Here is a 22,291-nt window from a genome sequence, read left to right as displayed (position 1 = left end):
AATGTGTCCAAGTCTTCTTTCTAGGATTGGCGTTCGTGAGTGATCCCAGACGGCTGGGTTGCTCTTAGCCCCTCTGAAGACATCGTTTTCATCAGGGACTTTGACAGCATCCACATCTAACTTGCTCCAAATGTGCTAATGATGTTCCCAGCTCTTACTGGCTTGCAAGCTCATTGTTACTCTCTCCGAATAAAGTTTTTTTACGCCCTTAACCAGGGGATAAAATAATATGCTAGCCAGATGAATACCCTATTTTCCTCCCCAAAAACTACTCCGGTGCGTCTTATGCTCCAAAAAATACGGTAGGTTGAAAAAAAGGACAGGATTAAAAGACCAGGAAACAACAGCCGGAACATCAGGGAAACAAACAGATCTTGAGACAAGATTAACCAAATAATTCCATTTAATATCGGTCCAACACATCCTCCAAAGATCTGGGCACCGACAAGACCCACAATTAGAAAACAGTGTTTTCCCCCAGCTGCAATACACATCCCTGTCAAATCACGCTAGGTTGCTTAATACTTGTGGAACAACACAACACACAAACAGGTTTAAGGCAACACGAGCAATGCCTTGCTTGAAATCGGGACGCAACCAGTGAGTAACACAATCGGGTAACGTTTTGTAGCAGGACATCTGGATGCAGAGCAAATTTTTTTTTAAAAAATCCCATTCCTGCAGATGTCAAATCTTTCAGCGGAATAGTAGCAAAAACCACCTTTTAAAAAGTTGCTTTGGAGAAAAGTGTGTAAGATTCACCTTTGTAGGTCCCACAGCCGTTGTAGTAAAGAAGTAGTTTTTAAAACTTTCACTGCAGGGCCACAAAGGATGTGATTTAATTTTGCCACTCGTGTGAGGTTGAGTGTATTTTGGAGGAAAATTAATTGCGGTATTTTCTATCACGATGTTTGCAATCTAGGTATTATTATTATTATTACTATTATTTCTACAGCCTGAGGTGTGAATGCTTCTATAGCAGGCATCCTTGTATGCACTCCTCAATTTTGGCAAGTTTAAAGATACGTGGATTTCACCTCGCAGAATTCTGGGAGTCGGAAGTCCACCTATCTTAAATTTGAGAAACACTATTCTAGCTACTGGGGGGGGGGGGGGGGAGGAAGACCATTATTCTAACAATGTCACTTCTTCCGCTGTCCAGAAATAACTCTTGATTCTCGAGCGGAAAGGATCCTGCAAAAAACAACCCCCCAATCCTGTTCAAAAAGAACTTTTAAAAAAAGTTTTTAAAAATCATCTTTTTGGAGTGTTCTCAAAGCGAAACCGGATCTAAAACCTGGTTCTGGGAATAATAAACATTTTCATCTCAAACACATCAAAACTTTTCTGTGCTTAGCTGTCAAAAGCAGATGTGGAAAGGAGAATCCAAATGGCCCAGGAGCCTGATTTTAATATATCCGTTTGGTTTTTTTGATTAGAGTTATTATTTAAAGCATCTGTTGTAGCGAAGCAAATAATAATCCTTAGGGCACTTAGGGCACTTAGGTTTTGATTCAAAAGTGTGATTTGGGGTTTGGGTTCCAGATTGACCAATCGAAGGAAGAGATCTGATTTCTTACAAAATTTTCACCCCAAAAAAGCAATTTGGTTCATCGAATACGAATTAAACGTTCCTTCTGTTTAAAACCTCCCGCGCAGAAACAGCATTAAAAATATTATTTTCACGACTTGTCCGTTGTTGTAAAAATAAAAATAAATGACCTCTCGCTTCGGGCAGCAGTGTGTAATTCAAGGCAGTACAATCTCAGAGCTAAATTCACTGTCCTAGGGAAGGAATTTATCCTCTGGGAGTTAAAAAGAGTTTGTAGCTGGGAAAACGGGTTAGTCTCCAAAAATCCAGAGAACGTTCACACCAGATAATCCGAGGTTGACTCGCCTGGGAAGAAAATAAGGACATCTTTTATTATTAGACCATAAAAGTTTCATCAGGAGGTCAAGCTCACAAATTCTCTCTCCGGTTAGAAATGAACCATGCAAAATCAGCCGTGTTGGATGAATTTTCAACGGCAAAGGAGAAAGACAAGACCCATTTATTTTCCTCCACTAGCTGCTCTTAATTTTTTAAACCTTGTAATGCACCAAACAAAATAACATTTTGGTATTTTGGGGTTTGGAGGCGTTTCCCCCCCCCCCCCCCAAGAACTTTCGAGAAAGAATAGGTTTGAAAAAGCTGGTGGGCAACTCTGTGTCTGTTGAGCTATGGGATGGACGCCTCCTGCAAGCACCCTGCTGGTCAAAATGTCCATTTTTTGGCTTGGACAGCCTCCTGCACCACCCTGTCGGCCAAAACAGGTCATGAAGGGACATTGTCGGTGTTAGTGGGGGGTCAGAGGTCGACCTTGAGGTTCCTCCCTTGTGGGGTGCCTCAGGGGTCGGTCCACTCCCCCCTGCTATTCAATATCTACATGAAACCGCTGGGGGAGATCATCCAAGGGCATGGGGTGAGGTATCATCAGTACGCTGATGATACCCAGCTTTACATCTCCACCCCATGTCCAGTCAACGAAGCAGAGGAAGTGATGTGCCAGTGCCTGGAGGCTGTTGGGGTCTGGATGGGCGTCAACAGACTCAAACTCAACCCGGATAAGACGGAGTGGCTGTGGGTTCTGCCTCCCAAGGACAATTCCATCTGTCCGTCCATCACCCTGGGGGGGGGGGGGGATTATTGACCCCCCCCCCCAGAGAGGGTCCGCAACTTGGGCATCCTCCTCGATCCACAGCTCACATTAGAGAACCATTGTTCAGCTGTGGCGAGGGGGCGTTTGCACAGGTTTGCCTGGTGCACCAGTTGCAGCCCTATCTGGATCAGGAGTCACTGCTCACAGTCACTCATGCCCTCATCACCTCGAGGCTCGACTACTGTAACACTCTCTACATGGGGCTACCTTTGAAAAGTGTTCAGAAACTTCAGATCGAGCAGAATGCAGCTGCGAGAGCAATTATGGGCTTTCCCAAATAGGCCCATGTTACACCAACACTCCGCAGTCTGCATTGGCTGCCGATCAATTTCTGGTCACAATTCAAAGTGTTGGTTATGACCCATAAAGCCCTTCAGGACATCGGACCAGAATAACTCCAGGACCGCCTTCTGCTGCACGAATCCCAGCGACCGGTTAGGTCCCACAGAGTTGGCCTTCTCCGGGTCTGACTAAGCAATGTCATTTGGCGGGACCTAGGAGAAGAGCCTTCTCTGTGGCGGCCCCGACCCTCTGGAACCAGCTCCCCCCAGATTATCAGATACCTGCCCCCACCCTCCTTGCCTTTCGCAAGCTCCTTAAAACCCACCTCTGTCGTCAAGCATGGGGTAATGAAATTTCCCTTCCCCCTAGGCTTATAGAATTTATACATGGTATGCTTGTATGTATGAGTGGTTCTTTAAATTGGGGTTTTTTTAGATTATTTGTTAGCCGCCCCGAGTCCTCAGAGAGGGGCGGCATACAAATCTAATAAATAAATACATAAATAATTGTCAGGCCGAGTGCTGCAGGAGACCATCCAGGTTGAAAATAGAGCACTACGGGGCAGGTCATTTGCTATTTCCAGGGTGGCCCCGCAGGTTAGATTTAAGTAGCCCGAGGGCTGGATTTGGCCTGTGGGCCTGGAGTTTGACCCCCTGTTTGTACATGGTTTCAATTTCATTTTGCTTTAAACACCAGGCAGCCGAGCTAGGGCAACGGCTCGTGTGCAAAGCAGATATGGCTCTGCGTGCCACCTGTGGCATCCGGCCCATAGGTTCGCCATCACTGATATAGAATAACCCTACGTACCCAAGCATGCCGGATTCTTGGTCTTGATGATGTACAGGAACATAAGCAAAGTGTGGAACAGGTTGTTTCTGCCCTAAACAGGAGAGATGAAAAGAAGGCCGACAGGTAAAGGACCCGAGTAGTTGACACTTGCAACAAGGTGTGTCTTAGCTGGCCTTCCCCTTGGGGCCTAGTTTTGTTTTTACCCAAAACTGCCTCGCTAAAGAATGACAGTGTGTCAGAGTTGAAGTCCACACGTCTTACAACACCATTACTCTGCTAAACAAATAATTCCCTCAATATTGTCAAAATCTACATTACTAACAACCGAAGAAGAGCCCTGCTGAATGGGGCCAAAGCCCATCGAGTCCAGCATTCTGTGTCCCACCAATTGTCCAGGGGGATCTTGAGCAGAAAAAGAAGGCAAGACCCTCCCTTTCCCTTGACCCCCAACAAATGGGACTCAAGGGAATCCTGCCTGCCTCAACCAACATAGAGGCGGCACTTGGACATCTGTTTCAATCACCACCTATGATACACTGGCATCCATGAATCTGTCTAATCCTGCCTTGAAGCTCTCCAGGCTGACAGCTGTCACGACCTCTTCTGGAAGGGAATTTCATCAACCAAGGACCCTCTGGGTGAAGAAATATTTCCCTTTATTTATCCTCACTTCCTTACCTACTACTATTACTGTTAGTCTTCTCCACATTCCAGTCACCCATCTCCTCCCACTTATGACTGTAAATTGTTGCTTGTATCCTTAATATTTTTATTAATAATGATATTTTCCTGATTGCCTATTCGACCCCTATGACAATCATCAAGTGCTGTACCTGATGACTCTTGAGAAATGCATATCTTCTTTTATGTACATTTTTCTATTCTATTCTATTCTATTCCATTCTTTATTCCAATACAGTGTTCCCTCGATTTTCGCGGGTTCAAACTTTGCGAAAAGTCTATACAGTACCCACGTTTTTTCAAAAAATATTAATTAAAAATACTTCGTGTTTTTTTTCTATACCAGTTTTTTCCCGCCCTATGAAGTCATACGTCATCACCAAACTAATAATTTTTGCAAATAAATAACAAAAAAAATTATTGTTAATAAATAATTATGTTTATAAATATCAGGATCACTGTCTTATTCAATGGTGAGTACCAGTAATAATGGTGAGTAAATGGTTGTTAAGGGAATGGGAAATGGTAATTTAGGGGTTTAAAAGTGTTAAGGGAAGGCTTGTGATACTGTCCATAGCCAAAAATGGTGTATTTTACTTCCGCATCTCTACTTCGCGGAAATTCGACTTTCGCGGGCGGTCTCGGAACGCATCCCCTGCAAAAGTTGAGGGAACACTGTATTCTATTCTATATTCTACATTCCATATAGAAACATAGAAGACTGACGGCAGAAAAAGACCTCATGGTCCATCTAGTCTGCCCTTATACTATTTCCTCTATTTTATCTTAGGATGGATATATGTTTATCCCAGGCATGTTTAAATTCAGTGACTGTGGATTTACCAACCACGTCTGCTGGAAGTTTGTTCCAAGGATCTACTACTCTCTCAGTGAAATAATATTTTCTCACGTTGCTTTTGATCTTTCCCCCAACTTTCCCCAATATTGTATTGTATTGTATTGTATATTCCATTCCATTCTATATTCCATATTCCATATCATTCTATATTCCATTCCATTCCATTCAAACGGCCAAAATTGAGAATCATTGCTATGGATATAAGAGGAGGAAGAGGAGGAGGAGGAGGGAGGAAGAGTAGGACTATGGGGTCCTGGGTGCTTTTCTTGCAAGACGTCTCCATGACCCAAGTGGGTAACGTCATCAGGGCTAGAAGGGAGAAGGACAGTAGGGCCCTTGGTGCACTCTTGAGCTTGGTGGTCTTCTTACAGAGGTTTCATGACCCAACAACATCCAGTGCCAGAAGGAAGTGGGATTTGCAGGAAGGAGGAGGAAGAGGAGAGTGACAGCTGTGGGCCCGTGGTGCTCTCTGAGCTTGGTGGCTTGCTTGCAAGACGTTTCAAGACCCATCTAGGTAACATCATCAGGGCTAGAAGGGATTTGGGTTTGTGGACTGAAGAAGGAGGATGGGAAAGGGGAGGGAAGGGGAATGTGGTGTCCTTCATACTCTCTGACCTTGGTTGTTTTCTTGCAAACACTTCACGACCTAACTGGATATTTCTCCTCTTTTTTATCATTGATGCTATAACCAAGTTGGGTTGTGAAACGTCTGCAAAAACCCAAGGACCCCAGAGACGTATCAATCCTCACTCATGGCCCCCTCCTCTCGTCAGCAACTTCTCTTCTTCTGGAAAAGTCACAGGCAGGCTGCAACTACTCCTACCTTAGGAAGATTGTAGACCTGTTGTTGATAAATCAGCTCGTAATGGGGAGGGTTGACGCTACTCTGATAGATGCAGAACAAGTTCTCGTTCGACATATCTGGGAATAGAGACGAATCACATCTGTTAACAGATCGATTAAGTAAAATTGAATGAAATTCCAATCTAATATGGAACGGAGGCGCCATCCGGATCGACACTGGCGGAAGATATCACATGGTTATACATAGAAACATAGAAGATTGACAGCAGAAAAAGACCTCCTGGTCCATTTAGAAAGACGCCCCACATTACCTGGTTTATCGGGGGTTTGAATGAAATGCTGGGAGGTGAAGGTTTTCCCGTCGGGATACTTCGGGTGGGGAGGCAGCCTGGAGTCCAGGTACGTGCAGAACACGTGCATGAGGATCTGGAGGGGGAGAAAGGGAAGGTGAGAATGAGCGCCTTGTCAGAGACTTCGGAAACAAAGATGGCGAGTTCTAGTTTCGCCTTGGCTGCAAAAGCCTCCTGGGTGACATTGAGCCAATTAGCAGGAGATGGTGAGTTCTAGTTTCTCCTTGGGTGTAAAAGCCTCCTGGGTGACACTGAGACAATTAGCAGGAGATGGTGAGTTCTAGTTCCCCCTTAGGTATGAAAGTTGCCGGGGTGACTTTGGGCCAATCACTGGAAGAATGGGAGTTCTAGTTCTACCTTAAGCATGAAAGCAGCCGGGGTGACTCTGAGCCAATTAGCAGGAGATGGTGAGTTCTAGTTTCTCCTTGGGTGTAAAAGCCTCCTGGGTGACATTGAGCCAATTAGCAGGAGATGGTGAGTTCTAGTTTCTCCTTGGGTGTAAAAGCCTCCTAGGTGACTTTGAGCCAATCAGCAGGAAATGGTGAGTTCTAGTTCCACCTTAGTTATGAAAGTTGCCTGGGTGACTTTGGGCCAATCACTGGAAGAATGGGAGTTCTAGTTCTACCTTAGGCATGAAAGCAGCCGGGGTGACTCTGAGACAATTAGCAGGAGAGGGTGAGTTCTAGTTTCTCCTTGGATGTAAAAGCCTCCTGGGTGACACTGAGCCAATTAGCAGGAGAGGGTGAGTTCTAGTTCCCCCTTAGGTATGAAAGTTGCCGGGGTGACTTTGGGCCAATCACTGGAAGAATGGGAGTTCTAGTTCTACCTTAGGCATGAAAGTAGCTGGGGTGACTCTGAGCCAATTAGCAGGAGAGGGTGAGTCCTAGTTTCTCCTTGGGTGTAAAAGCCTCCTGGGTGACATTGAGCCAATTAGCAGGAGAGGGTGAGTTCTAGTTTCTCCTTGGGCGTAAAAGCCTCCTAGGTGACTTTGAGCCAATTAGCAGGAGAGGGTGAGTTCTAGTTCCCCCTTAGGTATGAAAGTTGCCGGGGTGACTTTGGGCCAATCACTGGAAGAATGGGAGTTCTAGTTCTACCTTAGGCATGAAAGTAGCTGGGGTGACTCTGAGCCAATTAGCAGGAGAGGGTGAGTCCTAGTTTCTCCTTGGGTGTAAAAGCCTCCTGGGTGACATTGAGCCAATTAGCAGGAGAGGGTGAGTTCTAGTTTCTCCTTGGGTGTAAAAGCCTCCTAGGTGACTTTGAGCCAATTAGAAGGAGATGGTGAGTTCTAGTTTCTCCTTGGGCGTAAAAGCCTCCTAGGTGACTTTGAGCCAATTAGCAGGAGAGGGTGAGTTCTAGTTCCCCCTTAGGTATGAAAGTTGCCTGGGTGACTTTGAGCCAATCACTGAAAGAATGGGAGTTCTAGTTCTACCTTAGGCATGAAAGCAGCCGGGGTGACTGAGCCAATTAGCAGGAGAGGGTGAGTTCTAGTTTCACCTTGGGCATAAATACCACCCGGGTGACTTTGGGCCAACTATCTGAGATGGTGAGTTCTAGTTCCACCTTGGGTGTGAAAGCCATTTGGGCCAATCAGAAGCAATCGGGAGTTCTAGTTCTACCTTAGGTATGGAAGTCACCTGAGTGATTTTGGGCCAATGAGCAGGAGCTGGTGAGTTTTAGTTCTAACCCTAGTTCACACCTTAGGTGTGAAAGCCACCCGGGTGCCTTTGGGCCAATCACTGGGAGAGGGGGAGTTCTAGTTCTACCTTAGGAATTAAAGCCAATCTGGTGACTTTGAGCCAATGAGCAGGAGATGGTGAGTTCTAGTTTCGCCTTAGGCGTGAAAGCCAGTTGGATGACTTTGGGGGCCAATTGTTCTGTCTCTGTTTCAGTCCCTCCCCCCAAGTCTCGGGGTGGTTGTTTTGGGGAACTGCGTAAGGAGGGAGACGTGTTGTACGCATTCAGCGCCTAGAATTATTTTGCAAAAATAATAAAAAAATAGGATACAAATCCATAAAAAACAAACACTCCGCAGTCTGCATTGGTTGCCGATCAGTTTCCGGTCACAATTCAAAGTGTTGGTTATGACCTATAAAGCCCTTCATGGCACCGGACCAGATTATCTCAGGGACCGCCTTCTGCTGCACGAATCCCAGCGACCAGTTAGGTCCCACAGAGTGGGTCTTCTCCGGGTCCCATCGACTAAACAATGTCGCTTGGTGGGACCCAGGGGAAGAGCCTTCTCTGTGGCGGCCCCGACCCTCTGGAACCAACTCCCCCCAGAGATTAGAATTGCCCCCTCCTTGCCTTTCATAAGCTGCTTAAAACCCACCTCTGCTGTCAGGCATGGGGGAACTGAGACATTCTTTCCCCCTAGGCCTTTATAATTTTATGCATGGTATGTCTGTATGTATGTTGGTTTTTATAATAATGGGGTTTTAACTGTTTTTAGTATTGGATTATTATTATATGCTGTTTTATTACTGTTGTTAGCCGCCCCGGGTCTGCGGAGAGGGGCGGCATACAAATTCAATCAATCAATAACTGACTAAGGCCGCAAACAGTCTTGCTAGGTACAGAAAAGGGGGAATGAATCAGATACACCTGCTTCTACTGACTCAAGGCTCCCACGGTGGACTTACTCCGCAGTCGGTGGGCAAATCTGTGTCCCAGGTCCGTGCTTTGAAGTCTCCCCCTCGGTTCCACCGGAACGAACTCATGCAGCCGCCTTGGGAAAGCTCTGACAGTCGGCCAAAAACAATGCAACAAATTGTCAAAAACGGGGGAAATAAAATGTCATTGTCAGCTCTACTACAGGTAGCCTTCAGGTTACAACAGCAATCGGGAAAGGGATTTACGCATTAATGGTATATCTGTAGGATTGGGAGTTCTAGTCCCGCCTTAGGCACGAAAGTGGACTGTGTGATTTTGGACCAATCACAAGGAGACTGTGAGTTCTAGTTTCACATTAGGAACGAAAGCCAATTGATTGATTCTGTGCCAATCACCAGGAGACTGGAAGTTCTAGTCCCGCCTTAGGTACGAAAGCCGGCTGGGTGCCTTTGGACCAATCACCAAGAGATGGGGAGTTCTAGTCCCTCCTTAGGCACGAAAGCTGGCTGGGTGACTCTGGGCCAATCACCAGGAGACTGGGAGTTCTAGTTTCACATTAGGAAAGAAGGCCAATTGATTGACTCTGGTCCAATCACCAGGAGACTGGGAGTTCTAGTCCCACCTAAGGCACGAAAGCCATCTGGGTGACTTTGGCCCTATCACTCCCACTCTCTCAGCCCCAACCCACCTTGCAGGGTTGTCGTGAGGCAAACAGGAGGCGTGGGGGAGCACTAGAATTACGTTCACCGACCCTGGATTTATTCATTAAACCAACAATAAAGGCAGGATAGGAATAAGTAGCCAATTTACCTTTGATCCTTTCCACTAAATATTCCTGATTTGGGGTCAGGTCCAAGTATTGCACGATGGTGTTCAGGGTGGGAACAAGGGGCCCTTTCACCAAAGCCGCCTGCTTCAGGCTGCTCAGGCTGGCTTCTGCAAGGGGAAAAATGAAATTCTGCAGAGAGAAAAAACCACAACCTTCGCCATCAAGGAAACACCCCCCCCCCCCCCCCCCAATTTCAGGTCTCGGCAAACAGCTGGGGAACTTCCTTTGACTCAAGCGACAACCTCGCAAACGGAAGCAGCAGCTGTGATTGGAGAGGTTTCCATTCCGCAACGCAAAAACTTTCAAGAGGCCTAAAAAGTCTCAATTTTCTCACTTCCTCACTTCTGTTCTGTCGGGCTCTCTGGTAGAATCCTCCCGAAAATGCACAAATACAATTTCAGACACACACACGTTTGAAAATTCAAAACAATGTTCTTTATAACAAAAATTCACTTAACCTAAGCCCTCTTTTGGTATAGCCAAGAGCACTCGTCTCCAAACAACCTGGTAATTTGTACAAGTCCCTTATCAGTTCTGTGATACTTAGCTTGCAGCTGTGAGGCAATTCACAGTCCTTCTTCTTTCACAAAGTGAAACACACTTTGCTCTGGTTTAGTTTCAAAGCGGGGAAAAATCAGCACACAAAAGGTCAAAGTCAGTAAAGCAGTCACGAAGCACAACGATCAGATAATCCTCCACAATGGCCAAACCCACAGGCTGCTCTTTATAGCAGCCTCACTAATGACCACTGCCCCACCCAACCACAGGTGGCCTCATTTTCTTTGATAATAATCTCTCAGTTGTTGCTGCCTATGCATCGCTCTCCGCATACGTGGCTGCATCATTAACTCTTGTTCCGAATCCAAGGAGGAGCTAGAGAATTGATCTCCTTCTGAGCTGTCTGCCACACTGTCATCTCGGGCTTTTCTGGGCTGCCAGAGGAGCCTTCGGCTTCAGCCAAACCGAGGAGTCACCACAGTGAAGGAAAGGCGCCGGCTACAAAGCGAGTGAGCGGGAGGAGAGGGTAGCCCTTCAGCATGGGAAGGAAGAGGAAGCAGGTAGCAGCAGCAGCCTTTCGGTCAAAGGAGCAGGAGGTTCCCCTCTCGCCCGCCTGGGTTTCTCTTTCTGGCGCAGTGTATGGGAAGCAGCCTCGCACGGAGAGTATGGGAGGCGCCTCCTTACCGCCTCAAAGTCCCTCTTTTTTTTTTTAAAGCCTTAAAGTTTTGGATTTTTTTTATTCCCCTCCCCTCACCTTCTTCCTTCGGCAGTGACTGTCCTCCTCCTCCTCTTCTTCTTCCTCCTCCTCCCACCCAAATTCTGAGCTTTTATTTCTTTCCTAATGGGTTTGCATGCATTATTTGCTTTTACATTGATTTCTATGGGAAAAATTGCTTCTACTTACAAACTTTTCTACTTAAGAACCTGGTCACGGAATGAATTAAATTCGTAAGTAGAGGTACCACTATATATATATCATTATATCATTATATCTTTGTATACCACCAATACGTACTTGACAAAACAAACAAACAAATAATAAAATGAATAAATAAACTCCATCCCTCCACAAGCTGTTCTGGCTTCCGATCTGTCTCCGAACGCAATAAGAGTTGAGGGAGTTGTTTTGTTCCTCCTGTACGGTCAGCGTACCTCCAATCTGCAGCTCTGGACACCCCAGTCTCCGCAGCTGAGTGCTTACAGAGTCCATCTCTTGAACCAGCGGCACAAGAATTGTCTCGTTGACCCACTGTCGGATCCCAAAAAGATTTTGGGGGGGGGGGGGAAGGAGGAAAGGACAACCGAAGTTAGGAGAACAACACGTTCTGGATGCTTTTCAGGTCTAGGTGTTCTTTGGGTTTAGTCACCCCTATTTAGCCTGAGGTCCTTCCCTGAGCTCCAGGGCTGTGACACATTTAGAATACCACCCCCCGCCAAAGGACAAAGGTAAAACTCACATTTCTGAATTTCGCAGTCCAAGAATCCATGTGATCAAAGAGCTGTCTGTTCATCGACACGCGTGCCCAGACCTGGCCAGGAAGACAAAAGAAGCTTTGAAATTATCTATCTATCTATCTATCTATCTATCTATCTATCTATCTATCTATCTATCTATCCATCCATCCATCCATCCATCCATCCATCATCTATCTCTTTCTATCCATCCACCCACCCACCCACCAATCCATCCTCTATCTATTTATCCATCCATCCATATCTGTCTGTCTGTCTGTACGTACGTCCATCATCTATCTATCTATCCATCCATCCATCCATCATCTATCTATCTATCCATCATCTATCCATCCAATCCATCCATCCCATCCATCCATCATCTATTTTTCTATCCATCCATCCATCTATCCATCTACCTACCTACCCACCTATCAATCCATCCATAGAAACCCACCCTAAGCATATAATTGCATTTGTTAAGTTAGTGACGTGAAAAGTGAATCCTGTTTCCCCATTGACTTTGTTTATCTTTAAGACTTGTGGGCTCTAACTCCCAGAATTCTCCTGGCTGGAGAATTCTGGGAGTTGAAGTCCACATGTCTTAAAAGTTGGCCAAGATTGGTGACCTCTGCTTTAAACAGTCAGTAAATTAAAACGTTGTAAGTCGAGGACTCGCCAGTCCTTTAGTTTCCCTGATTCCTTCTCTTATCAGAACAGGAAGATTTTGTACGGCAGGCCAAGATGGATTAAAACCTGCGGAGAAACCATGGGGGGGGGGGGGATACCCACAGTTTCCGTCTCCGCCAACCGTGGTTTACCTCCTCGGCAGCTTGCTTGGAGCTCAGGTCGGCCTCGTCCTTGTGAGCCGAAGGGGCCTGGGATCTGCAGGCCGGCTGGTACTGGAACTTCCGCAGCATCTGGGCGTAGTCGGCCGTCGAACGACCGTAGCTCCAAAACGTCGGACTGCTCGACGGGGAGACGGAGTCCGAATTGCCTGCAGGGAGCCAGAGAAAAACACGGACAGGAGGTTACTTGAGCAGTGCAGGTTCTGGATCTTATTGCTAAGCTTGACGTTGTGACGGTGAGTTCGAGTCCCGCTGCAGGCACAAAATAGGCGGATCCCTCAAACGGAGTCAGAGCTCACCGATTCCTCGTAATTGGGCCGAAGTCACCCAGTTGGCTTTTCGTGCCTAAAACAACACTAGAACTCACCGCCACCTGGTGATTGGCCCAGAGTTGTCCAGTCAGCTTTCAAATACTAAAGGGAGGGGGGGGGGACTAGAACTCACTGCTTCCTGGTGATTGGCTCAAAGTCACCCAACTGACTTTCATGCCTAAGGTGGGACTAGAGTTCCCCGTCTCCTGGTGATAGGTTCAAAGTCACCCAGCTGACTTTCGTGCCTAAGGCGGGACTAGAACTCCCTGTCTCCTAGTAATTGGCCCTAAGGCGGGACTAGAACTCCCTGTCTCCTAGTGATTGGCTCAAAGTCACCCAACTGACTTTCATGCCTAAGGCGGGACTAGAACTCCCTGTCTCCTAGTAATTGGCCCTAAGGCGGGACTAGAACACCCTGTCTCCTGGTGATTGGCTCAAAGTCATCCTGTCAGCTTTCATGCCTAAGGCGGGACTAAAACTCCCTGTCTCCTAGTAATTGGCCCTAGGAAGAAACTAGAACTCCCAGTCTCCTGGTGATTGGCTCAAAGTCACTAGAACTCACGATCTCTCGATTTCTAGCCTGGTATCTTAACCAATAAGACCACAATGCATGCTGAACGGCAAACATGCTCTGAATAATTTCGAGGAGTGCGCTGTGCGAATCTTCCCCGCCTTCCTTTCAGTCCCCTTACTCACCCAGCTGCACCCGGTGCTGTTTCTCCTCCTCGTTTCGAAGGAAGCTGTCGAGCGACTTCAAATCCGTCATATAGTCGGCTTTTCCGGTAGGAGAATTATAGACGGTGGGCGAGGAGCGATACCTGGATCTCATCCCGCTGCTGTCCATGGGCCCGATGCTAGCGGGGTACATCAAGGGCCCCGGAGAAGGACTGAATGGAGCCACCTAAGCAGGACAGAACGAAAAGGGGCAATCGCCTGTCGGGAATCCACCTTTCATTGAAATTCGTTATAAATCGCTACAGAGCCCTGCACACCAAGACAACTAGACACAAGAAGAGTTTTTCCCCCAAACGCCATCACTCTGCTAAACAAATAATTCCCTCAACACTGTCAGACATTTTACTAAGTCTGCACTACTATTTCTAGTAGTTTTTTCTCATCATTCCTATCATCCTTTTCCTCCCACTTAGGACTGTGTGACTGTAACTTGTTGCTTGTATCCTTAAGATTTTTATTAATACAGTGGTACCTCTACTTAAGAACGCCTCTACTTAAGAACTTTGCTAGATAAGAACTGGGTTTTCAAGATAATTTTGCCTCTATTTAAGAACCGTTTTCTACTTAATAACGCGAGCTCAGAAAAATTTCCCAGGAGATTTGAGTGCGGCACGAATGCCCGGCCAGTTTCCCCCTTTAATCCTGGCCCTCTTGGGCTTTTCTGGGCTGCCAGAGGAGCCTTTCAGTGGCGCTTAAGGAGGCTTTGGCAGCCCGGAGCGAACAGAGCATTTTCCTTTCTCTGGGCACTTGGAGAGGGAATAAACCACTTCCCGCGCTGCCTCCCATACACCCGGCGCGAGGTTGCCTCCTGGAGCATCTGGGCGCGGAAAGGCAAAAGGGGGTGCTACCCTCACCTTCTTCCTTCGGCAGCAACTCTCCTTCTCCTCTTCCTCCCACCCAAATTCCAAGCTTTTATTTCTTTCCTAATGGGTTTGCACGCATTCTTTGCTTTTATATTGATTCCTATGGGAAAAATTGCTTCTACTTAAGAACTTGGTCACGGAATGAATTAAGTTCTTAAGTAAAGGTACCACTGTAATTCCTTCAACACTGTCAAACTTTTTACTAAGTCTGCACTTCTATTTCTACTAGTTTTTTCTCATCGTTCCTATCACCTATCTACTCCCACTTAGGACTGTATGACTCTACGTTATTGCTTGTATCCTTAAGATTTTTATTAATATTGATTGTTTCTCCATTGCTTATTTGATCCCTATGACAATCATTAAGTGTTGCACCATATGATTCTTGACAAATCTGTATTTTCTTTTATGTACACTGAGAGCATCTGCACCAAAGACAAATTCCTTGTGTGTCCAATCCCACTTGGCCAAGAAAGAATTATATTCTATTCTTTAAAAAAAAAAGCACCTTTGGGAGAACCACAACTAAATAAATCTTTAGTTTTCCTACCTTGGTGTAGTTGCTTCCCGGGGAGTAACTTGCCGGTGTGCCAAAGGAGCCACTGCTTCCTGACAAGGCCTGGAGTTGAGGACTGTAGCCGGAGATGCAACCGCTTGCAAATTTGGGGCTAGTGCTGGGCGAGCGGGAAGGACTGTAGCTCAGGACGCTCTGGCCCTGGATGGGAGGGGAGGGGGGCGAGGGGGACGTCTTCTTGGGCACCAACTCGCGGGGCGGCGTAGTCTGGACCGCTGAAATTAAACCCCATTTTAGAAGGTTGGCGCAGTGGACAGAGTGCAGGACTGCAGGGCACTAAAGCTGACTGCTAGATCTGAAGGTCAGCGGTTCAGATCTCATCACCGGTTCAAGGTTGACTCAGCCTCCCATCCTTCCGAGGTAGGTCAAATGAGGACCCGGATTGTGGGGGGCAATATGATGGCTCTGCTAAAAAGGGCTATTGCTAACGTGTTGTAAGCCTCCCTGAGTCTAAGAAGGGTGGCATTTAAAAAATTGAATGAATAAATAAATCTCCTTCTTTCCCTCCATCTCCTTCCTTCCTTCCTCCCTTCTTTAGCACTTAGCAATAGCACTTATGTACCGCTTCCTAGTGCTTTTTCAGGCCTATAATCTATGTACTACCATGGCTTTCCTTCCTTCCTTCCTTCCTTCCCTCCCCTCTCCTCCCCTCATCTCATCAATAGAGCCACTAAAACTGACTGTAGATCTGCAGGTCAGCAGTTGTTGTTGTTGTTGTTGTTGTTATTAATATTATTATTATTATTAGTTAGATTTGTATGCTGCCCCTCTCCGTAGACTCGGGGCGGCTCACTACAACAATAAAACAATGTATAACAAATCTAATAATTAAAAGTCAGTAAAAACCCCTTATTAAAAAGCAAACATACACACAAACATACCATGTATAAACTGTATAGGCCCAGGGGAGATGTCTCAATTCCCCCATGCCTGACGGCAGAGGTGGGTTTTAAGGAGTTTACGAAAGGCAAGGAGGGTGGGGGCAATCCTAATCTCCGGGGGGAGTTGGTTCCAGAGGGTCGGGACCACCACAAAAAAGGCTCTTCCCCTGGGTCCCGCCAAACGACATTGTTTAGTCGAAAGGACCCAGAGAAGGCCAACTCTGTGGGACCTAACTGGTCGCTGGGATCCGTGCGGCAGAAGGCGGTCCTGGAGATAATCTGGTCCGATGCCATGAAGGGCTTTATAGGTCATAACCAACACTTTGAATTGTGACCGGAAACTGATCGGCAACCAATGCAGACTGCGGAGTGTTGGTGTAACATGGGCATATTTGGGAAAGCCCATGATTGCTCTCGTAGCTGCATTCTGCACGATCTGAAGTTTCCAAACACTTTTCAAAGGTAGCCCCATGTAGAGAGTGTTCAAATCTCATCACCGGCTCAAGGTTGACTCAGCCTCCCATCCTTCCGAGGTGGGTAAAATGAGGACCCGGATTGTGGGGGCAATAGGCTGGTGGCTCTGTTAAAAAGTGCTATTGCTAACATGTTGTAAGCCGCCCTGAGTCTAAAGAGAAGCGCGGCATTAAAAAATCAAATAAATAATAAATAAAATAATAATAAATAAAGAACAGCAAAGAGAGCAATGAGCTAAATTGTTTGGAGGGGGGGGAATATAGGGCCGCAACTGGCACACCAGGCGAACCTGGGCAAACGCCCCCCTCGCCACAGCTGAAAGATGGTGCTCTAATGTAAGCTGTGGATCGAGGAGGACGCCCAAGTTGCGGACCTTATCTGAGGGGGTCAATAATTCCCCGCCAGGGTGATGGACAGACAGATGGGATTGTCCCTGGGAGGCAAAACCCACAGCCACTCCGTCTTATCAGGGTTGAGTTTGAGCCTATTGACACCCATCCAGGCCCCACAGCCTCCAGGCACCGGCACATCACTTCCACTGCTTCGCTGACTGGACATGGGGTGGAGATGTATAACTGGGTATCATCCGCATACTGATGATACCTCACCCCATGCCCCTGGATGATCTCACCCAGCGGTTTCATGTAGATATTAAATAAATAAAATCCCCCTCCAAGACTTTTAAAAATAAAAGTCTTAAAGGGGCCCAGGTGTGAAACCGCTGTTCTAAGAAGCACCAGCAAAACAGACTCACCTGCGTTCTGTAATCCCAGTAGCGTCTGTTGTCCAGGACTCATAACTAAGCTGGTAGGAGCCATGGTATATTTGAAGTATCTCCAGAAATCGAACAAGGCGTTCAGGCTGAACAAAGAGGCCAAGCCAAGCTCTAGCATTTAAAAAACAACAATAGGAAATTAGAGTGAACCGTTTTTTTCAAAAAAGGATCAGTTTGATTGGTGATGGAAGCATATTTCCCTCTAAGCTGAGCAGTGAGCAATCGCTCACTTAAAAATCCTCATCAACTCAGAGTTTTCCAAACCTGCCCAGAAGCCGAGAGGGAAAGAGTGAGAGGGAAGGAGAGAGAGAGGAAGAGAGGAAGAGAGAGAAACAGATAGAAAAAAGAGAGGAAGGAAAAGAGAAAGAAAAAGAATGGGAGTAAGGAAGAGAGAAAGAAAATCAAAATCTAGTTTGAAACTAGCTCAACTATTTAAGTGGCATTTTGATATTGATAGAGTTGCCCTATTATGAGCTCACTGTTATAGACACATAGTACAGTATTTTATTTTGAAATTCTCTGAGGCAAAACAGGGTGGGTTTTTTGTTTGTTTGTTTGTTTATTTAATATTTCTGTGCCGCCCAGTCCCGAAGGGCTCAGACACTATACTTTTCCGCCCAGCCCCCCAAAAAATTAGAGGGAACACTGGATGGAAGGAAACTATTTTATTATTATTATTATTTATTATCTCCGAAGACTTGGGGCAGCTCACAGTGTATAATATAAAACAGTAAATACAAAGACAAATCTAATTAATTAAAAACACGATATATTAAAAATCAATCAAACAAATTCAAATCACAGTCATACATCACGTTTATTGGCCAGGGGGACAAAATCTAATTACTCCAAGCTTGGTGACATAAGTGAATCTTAAGACTCTTACAAAAGGCAAGGAGGGTGGGGGTAGCGCAAATCTCCAGGGGGAGCTGATTCCAGAGGGTTGGGCCCCCCACAGAGAAGGCTCTTCTGGGTCCCGCCAAACGACATTGTCTTGTTGACAGGACCTGGAGAAGGCCGACTCTGTGGGACCTCACTGGTCGCTGGGATTCATACGGCAGAAGGCGGTCCCGCAAGTAATCTAGCCCAATGCCATGTAGGGCTTTGTAGGTCATTACCAACACTGTGAATGGTGTCCGGAAACCAATCGGCAACCAATGCAGTCCGCAGAGTGTTGGAGAGTCATGGGCATACCTGGGAAAGCCCATGATTGCTCTCGCAGCTGCATTCTGCACGATCTGAAGTTTCCGAACACTCTTCAAAGGTCGCCCCATGTAGAGAGCATTGCAGTAGTCGAACCTCGAGGTGATGAGGGCATGAGTGACTGTGAGTAGAGACTCCCTGTCCAAATAGGGCTGTAACTGGTGCACCAGGCGAACCTGGGCAAACGCCCCCTTCGCCACAGCTGAAAGATGGTGTTCTAACGTCAGCTGTGGATCAAGGACGACGCCCAAGTTGTGGAGCCTCTCTGACGGGGTCAGAAGTTCCACCCCTCCAGGGTGATGGATGGACAGATGGAAGTGTCCTTGGGAGGCAGAACCCACAGCCACTCCGTCTTGTCGGGGTTGAGTCTGAGCCTGTTGTTAATCAATTGTTAAGGTTATAGGGTCTTTGGTGCTCTGTGACCTTGGTGGTTTTCTTATGGGCATTTCATAGAAACATAGAAGACTGATGGCAGAAAAAGACCTCATGGTCCATCTAGTCTGCCCTTATATACTATTTTCTGTATTTTATCTTGGATGGATATATGTTTATCCCAGGCATGTTTAAATTCAGTTACTGTGAATTTACCAACCATGTCTGCTGGAAGTTTGTTCCAAGTATCTACTACTCTTTCAGTAAAATAATATTTTCTCATGTTGCTTTTGATCTTTCCCCCAACTAACTTCAGATTGTGCCCCCTTGTTCTTGGGTTCACTTTCCTATTAAAAACACTTCCCTCCTGGACCTTATTTAACACTTTCACATATTTAAATATTTCGATCATGTCCCCCCTTTCCCTTCTGTCCTCCAGACTATACAGATTGAGTTCATGAAGTCTTTCCTGATACGTTTTATGCTTAAGACCTTCCACCATTCTTGTAGCCCGTCTTTGGACCCGTTCAATTTTGTCAATATCTTTTTGTAGGTGAGGTCTCCAGAACTGAACACAGTATTATTCCAAATGTGGTCTCACCAACGCTCTATATAAGGGGATCACAATCTCCCTCTTCCTGCTTGTTATACCTCTAGCTATGCAGCCAAGCATCCTACTTGCTTTCCCTATCGCCTGACTGCACTGTTCACCCATGCCTGCTGGAGCTAACACAGGGCAGAGTTTCACCTGCTGTCCGATATGGCTCCGCGTGCCACCCATCACGGTCCTAAGGCAATGAAATCAACCATCGTTTCCTTGCTGCGTACTCACCTACATACCAAAGGATCCAGCACGAAATATTGTAATAGGAACATATCAGTTTTCCAGACCTAGAAGAGGAGAAAGGCAGAGGTTGGCAACTCATCTTTCTGTCTTTCAGACTTTCACAATACCACAAGGAAGTTCTTGACATGACCATAATGGAAGCCTGAATTTCTGCTGCTAAACAAAGTGGTGGTGAAAGGAATTGTGACCATTTTTAAAAATATGTTAAAGGGTTAAGAAAGGTTCAGGAGGGAAATGTTTTTAATAGGAAAGTGAACACAAGAACAAGGGGACACAATCTGAGGTGAGTTGGGGGAAAGATCAGAAGCAACGTGAGAAAATATTATTTGACTGCAAGAGTAGTAGATGCTTGGAACAATCTTCCAGCAGACGTGGTTGGTAAATGCCACAGGATGTCCGCCGGAAAAGGTTCACCATCCAGAGCAGAGGGTTGGACTAGAAGACCTCCAAGGTCCCTTTCCAACTCTCTGATTCTGTTACTGGCTCAGGCAAGCTCCTCCATCTTACATTTCCATGTAGATCATGCCAGCAAGGGCAAGGTTGAGAAACCCCCAGGACAAAAGAACCTTCCTCGCTTCGGTTTCCTTCCTCATCCTTATGGTCCTGTCAATGAGGGACTCGGATGGAATCAGTTCTCCCTGCATTGTCTGGAAAGAGCAAGAAAAGAACATGAATTCATTATTATTCCTTCCATTCAAAGGCCGCCCGTTTGAGTACAGGTCGTCCTCCCCTTCAAACAGTTCATTTAGTGTCTGTTTGAAGAAGGGGGTCCCGAAAATGTGGCAATTTTAGAGACTTGTGGACTTCATTTCCCATAATTCCACAGATTGACAGACAGGGAGATGAAAGGATTTCAACTCCCAGAATTCCCTAAATAGAAATACAGGGAGATTTGAGGATTTGAACTCCCATAATTCTCCAGACAGACATGTGAAGACTTCAGCTCCCATAATTCCCCAGACAGGAAGATGTGAGGGCTTCAACTCCCAGAATTCCCCAGAACAGACACGGAGATTTGAGGACTTCAACTCCCAGAATTCCCTAGCCTGGCTAAGGAATTCTGGGAGTTGAAGTCCACAAGTCTTAAAATAGCCAACTTTGAAGAATCTGATGTAAATGATACCCAAGGTTCATAGCAGCTGAGGAATTCTGGTAGTTGAAGTCCACAAGTCTTAAAGTGGCCAAGTTTGAAGTATCTGAGGTGAATGATACCCAAGGTTCATAGCCGGCTAAGGAATTCTGGGAGTTGAAGTCCACAAGTGTTAAAGTGGCCATGTTTGAAGAATCTGAGGTAAATGACATGCGAGGATCATGGCCACCTGAGGAATTCTGGGAGTTGAAGTCCACAAGTTTTTAAATAGCCATGTTTGAAGACCTCTGGTCTGAAGTAAAAACACCACCACCACCACCACCCAAAAAGGGACCTAGGACCATTTTATACACTTACAACTATTGCAACCTCCCCACAATATGATCCAGATTGCTTGGCAACTAGCATATTTATGAGTGTCCCTGGGGTTTATGCGATGCCCTTTTGGAATATAGAATTGAATAGACTATAGAATAGAATATTGAAATATAGAAACGAATAGAATATAGAACAGAATAGAATAGAATTCTTTTTATTGGCTAAGTGTGATTGGACACACGAGGAATTTGTCTTGGTGCAGATGCTCTCAGTGTCCATAAAAGAAAATATAGATTTGTCAAGAATCATGAGGTTCAACACTCAATGATTGTCATAGGGGTCAAATAAGCAATGACGAAACAATCAATATTTTAAAAAATCTTAATGATACGGGCAACAAGTTAAAATCATGCAGTCATAAGTGAATGATGAGAAAAAACTAGTAGTAATAGTAAGGCAGACTTAATGAATAGTTTGACAGTGGTGAGGGAATGAATGAATGGTTATCTGATTCAATGAGGAGGGGGTCCAACACCCCCCGCCCCCAGCAGATCCCCACAAAACCAAACCCTAATTGTGCCTACCCCACATTCACGTTGCGTGCATTCACAAGTTGCGTGCACGAAGACGCCGGGTCTGACCCAGGCATGCTCCCACTGGACAAGTGCGGCGCGTTTAGATGACGCAACGTATAATCAGGACGGCGCGTATAAGCGCGGAAAACGGTTCTTGTCGCGAGGGATTCTGGGAGTCGTGGTCCAACTCCTCTAGCGGGCGCCTTGTTGGAGGCGGGACCTGTCGTGGATTAGCTTCTTAACTTTACGAAGCCGGTTGGAGGTGGCTACGGGGCTAGGGGATCTCCCGCGTGAAAACAGGGCTTAAAGCGCATGCGTACTCCCTATAACTGAGGAGAAAAATGCAATCAACCGACGCACACACTCCCCCCCGAATCATCCTGCACTCTTCCTCTCGCTTACCAGCATGGATTCGCCTTCTTTGCTCGAACTGCGCCTGCGCAGCGGGGTTTTCTCTCCCTCCCGTATAGGCAAGCGAGGAAGGAGGAGGACGCGGCAGCGAAGGCGGGCTTTGTTGTCAAGGCGATGGGCGCGAAGGGGATTGGCGGCAGTCCTCGTGATCATCGCCGATA

The 22,291-nt window shown here is 46.3% G+C and overlaps 1 protein-coding gene across 4 annotated transcripts; it reads right to left on the bottom strand.

The window, feature by feature from the left end:
* Positions 1-385: 385 nt before the first annotated feature.
* On the bottom strand, positions 386-22,199 carry TMEM209 (transmembrane protein 209). Of its 4 annotated transcripts, XM_070754492.1 has the most exons (16): positions 22,122-22,163; positions 21,729-22,048; positions 20,244-20,383; positions 19,722-19,780; positions 17,294-17,425; positions 15,161-15,399; positions 13,709-13,913; positions 12,675-12,850; positions 11,859-11,930; positions 11,554-11,650; positions 9,885-10,010; positions 9,104-9,201; positions 6,426-6,540; positions 6,134-6,231; positions 3,789-3,861; positions 386-1,897 (listed from the first exon to the last, which is right to left on the bottom strand). In XM_070754492.1, the coding sequence occupies exons 3-16, from the start codon at positions 20,378-20,380 to the stop codon at positions 1,869-1,871; spliced, it is 1,656 nt and encodes a 551-aa protein (XP_070610593.1). In that variant the 5' UTR covers positions 20,381-20,383; positions 21,729-22,048; positions 22,122-22,163; the 3' UTR covers positions 386-1,868. The 4 variants fall into 4 exon arrangements, with proteins under 4 accessions (XP_070610593.1, XP_070610595.1, XP_070610592.1 ...); XM_070754494.1 differs by lacking the exon at positions 21,729-22,048 and having other exon boundaries at positions 3,785-3,861; positions 22,122-22,199; XM_070754491.1 differs by lacking the exon at positions 21,729-22,048 and having other exon boundaries at positions 22,122-22,199.
* Between the last annotated feature and the right edge of the window lie 92 nt (positions 22,200-22,291).

This window comes from Erythrolamprus reginae, chromosome 6 (genome assembly GCF_031021105.1).
Source record: "Erythrolamprus reginae isolate rEryReg1 chromosome 6, rEryReg1.hap1, whole genome shotgun sequence".
In the NCBI taxonomy this organism is placed as follows: domain Eukaryota; kingdom Metazoa; phylum Chordata; class Lepidosauria; order Squamata; family Dipsadidae; genus Erythrolamprus; species Erythrolamprus reginae.
The sequence above is the reverse complement of the archived record's forward strand: the minus strand, read 5'-3'. Positions and strand labels throughout refer to the sequence as shown.

Bases quoted from the DNA above. Each gene is read 5' to 3' on its own strand.
- TMEM209 (XM_070754494.1), bottom strand. The intron at 10,011-11,553 runs GTACGCTGACCG...TTCCCCTTGCAG, and splicing joins TCCAGAGCTGCAGATTGGAG to AAGCCAGCCTGAGCAGCCTG. The intron at 6,232-6,425 runs GTAATGTGGGGC...CTCTATTCCCAG, and splicing joins TCAAACCCCCGATAAACCAG to ATATGTCGAACGAGAACTTG.